We start from the raw sequence: 2631 nt of genomic DNA on the forward strand, positions 1-2631 counted from the left end.
TATCCCCTCTGCCAGATAGACAGATGACAATATCCTCGCCAGGTTTCATTGTCTTTGCCAACCCCATGCCGCTGAAAACCGCGTGCGCACTCTCGAGAGCAGGAATGATGCCTTTGAGTTCCGAGAGTGCTCTAAAACCCTGGAAAGCCTCGGCATCGGAGACAGGGATAAACTCTGCACGGCCGCTATCTTTCCAACTAGCAAGTTCCGGCCCAACCCCGGGATAGTCTAGCCCAGCGGAAACAGAATGTGTGTCTGAAATCTGACCCTGGGGATTTTGAAGAATATATGTGTGGACTCCATGAAGGACGCCCTTGCTACCACCAGCAAGGGTAGCCGAGTGCCTAGTAGTACCTAGACCATCTCCGCCAGCTTCCACGCCCAGCATTTTCACCTTAAGATCCTTTGCAAAGGGATAAAACATTCCTGCACAGTTCGATCCACCTCCCACGCAAGCTACTACAGCGTCAGGCAGCTTCCCCCGCTTTTCCATAAGTTGCTGCTTGGCCTCATTCCCAATGACGCTTTGGAAGGTTCGAACGATTGTGGGGAACGGATGCGGGCCAATAGCTGATCCAATGAGGTAATGTGTTGTTGAAAGGTTAACAACCCACGAACGAAGTGCCTCATTGACTGCGTCACGTAGGGTACGAGATCCTGAGGAAGCAAGTATAAGCATCTACGAACCATAGGGGGGAGAAGAAATTTCTTACCAGCCTCTACAGATACGACCTGAGCTCCTAGAATTTTCATTCTGAAAACATTCAAAGCTTGACGCCTCACATCTTCCTTTAAAATGTAAGCGGACCTCTGAGATATTAGAATTCGTGACACCGGTTCTACTTACAGCGCCCATATAAATTGTGCACTTCATACCAAACTTAGCACAGACAGTTGCAGTTGCTACACCATGCTGCCCGGCCCCAGTTTCCGCAATAATCGCGGTCTTACCCAGTCGCTTGGCAATAATAATTTGCCCGATAGCATTATTTATTTTATGGGATCCTGTGTGATTGAGATCCTCTCGCTTCAACCAGATATTGGCACCCCCGCACTTCTTAGTAAGATTCTCTGCTAGATGAAGTTGCCCTGGGCGGCCCATATAGGGATAGTTCGACTGAAACTCTTCCCAGAATGTAGGATCGTTATTTGCTTCGACAAAACCATGCTCTAGTTCTGCAAGGCAACCCATTAAAGGTTCTCGTACGTATTGACCACCGAATTCTCCGAAGCGAGAAGGAAGTGACTATCACTATTAGAAGACTTCCAGTGGTATCGAAAAGGTGACTTTGGCGACTTACCTGAAGGTCGGCTTCACGATTGACGTTGAGAGCATTGAGGTGGTCTATTAGGCCAGGGCCTGGCTCAACAACCTTTTCAGCGATGGCACGTGTAGGATGGGCATCAAGTGGCTCATTGGCCTCTCCAATGGCTTCCACAATCCCGACTTCATGAGTGGTCCAATCATTGCCATTCCTACCAACCATTATTTGGCAATACTCCTTAACCTTCTCATTGATTTCTTCGGGTTTTGATTGTGAGATCACATTAATTACCTGGGAGCCAATAACAATACCGTCAGAAAACTGCCCAGCCGAGACGAAGTGATCACGGGTGGAAACGCCAAAGCTAACGGCGATAGGAATGTCACTAGATGCCTCGCGTACGCGCCTACAGAGATCACCAAGGCCAGCGCTCAATGTGCCCGATGCGCCGGTTGTCCCCATACGAGAAACAACATATATGAATGAATCGGCCATACTACAGAGAAACTTCAAACGGGAAGGCTTTGTAGATGGAGCTATAAGCGGAACATAACTCAAACTGCGAACAGCACGTCAGTACAAGCAAATATTGTGAATCCCTTGAGGCTAAGCATACCATTCATTATTACAGAATCTCTTAAATTTTACAGCTTTCTCTGGAGGCAGATCGCAAATGATAAAGCCATTAACACCAGCCTCTCGACAATCTTTGACAAGTTCTTGCTCGCCGTAACTCAAGACCAGGTTGTAGTAGCCCATGAAAAGGACCGGGACTTTCAATCCTTTCCCACGAGCGTTGAGAACTGCCTTCAGGGCGGCAGTAGTTGACATCCCATTTTCCAAGGCGATCTGTACCACGCATTAATTACAGATAGTAAAATGAAAAGAAAAAAAAGGGATTCACTCACAGTATTTGCCCCCTGAATGGTCGGTCCATCTGCAATTGGATCGGTGAAAGGTAGACCAATTTCAATGATATCTAATATCATCAGTTCCACAAGAGAAAGTCAGGATTGTAGAAGCAATCAACCGTACCAGAACCTCCAGTCTGCATTGCCAGCATCAGACCTACCGTTGCCGCAACTGTCGGAAAACCTGCAGTAACATAAGTCACCAGAGCAGTCTGGTTATATCACTGTTAGCAGGTGAAACTGGAAATTTTTGGTATACTCCGAAGAAATGGGAAACCTACTCTTCCTTCCGTCTTGTAAGTCGTGAATACCCTTTTAATTCCTTCCATGATAAATTCCCTGCTCCCAGGTAATGTCGGGGGAAATTTCTAATTCAGGTCTTTTCCGATTTGAATAACTTTTGTTGTATCAAGGTGAAGGTTTCTAGGGTTTCGTTATGATGGATGGGATCGTTT

At 46.8% G+C, this 2631-nt stretch overlaps 1 protein-coding gene across 1 annotated transcript; it reads right to left on the reverse strand.

The window, feature by feature from the left end:
• Positions 1-390: 390 nt before the first annotated feature.
• Positions 391-2319, reverse strand: GSTUM_00000358001 (uncharacterized protein; the record flags this gene model as incomplete). The annotated part of the gene is made up of 8 exons (XM_002835473.1): positions 391-456; positions 524-657; positions 714-789; positions 848-1246; positions 1302-1824; positions 1882-2114; positions 2174-2244; positions 2301-2319. 8 exons carry the CDS (start codon positions 2317-2319, stop codon positions 391-393), a joined length of 1521 nt encoding a protein of 506 aa, XP_002835519.1.
• Positions 2320-2631: the final 312 nt, after the last annotated feature.

This window comes from Tuber melanosporum, assembly GCF_000151645.1.
Source record: "Tuber melanosporum whole genome shotgun sequence assembly, scaffold_109, strain Mel28".
Classification (NCBI taxonomy): domain Eukaryota; kingdom Fungi; phylum Ascomycota; class Pezizomycetes; order Pezizales; family Tuberaceae; genus Tuber; species Tuber melanosporum.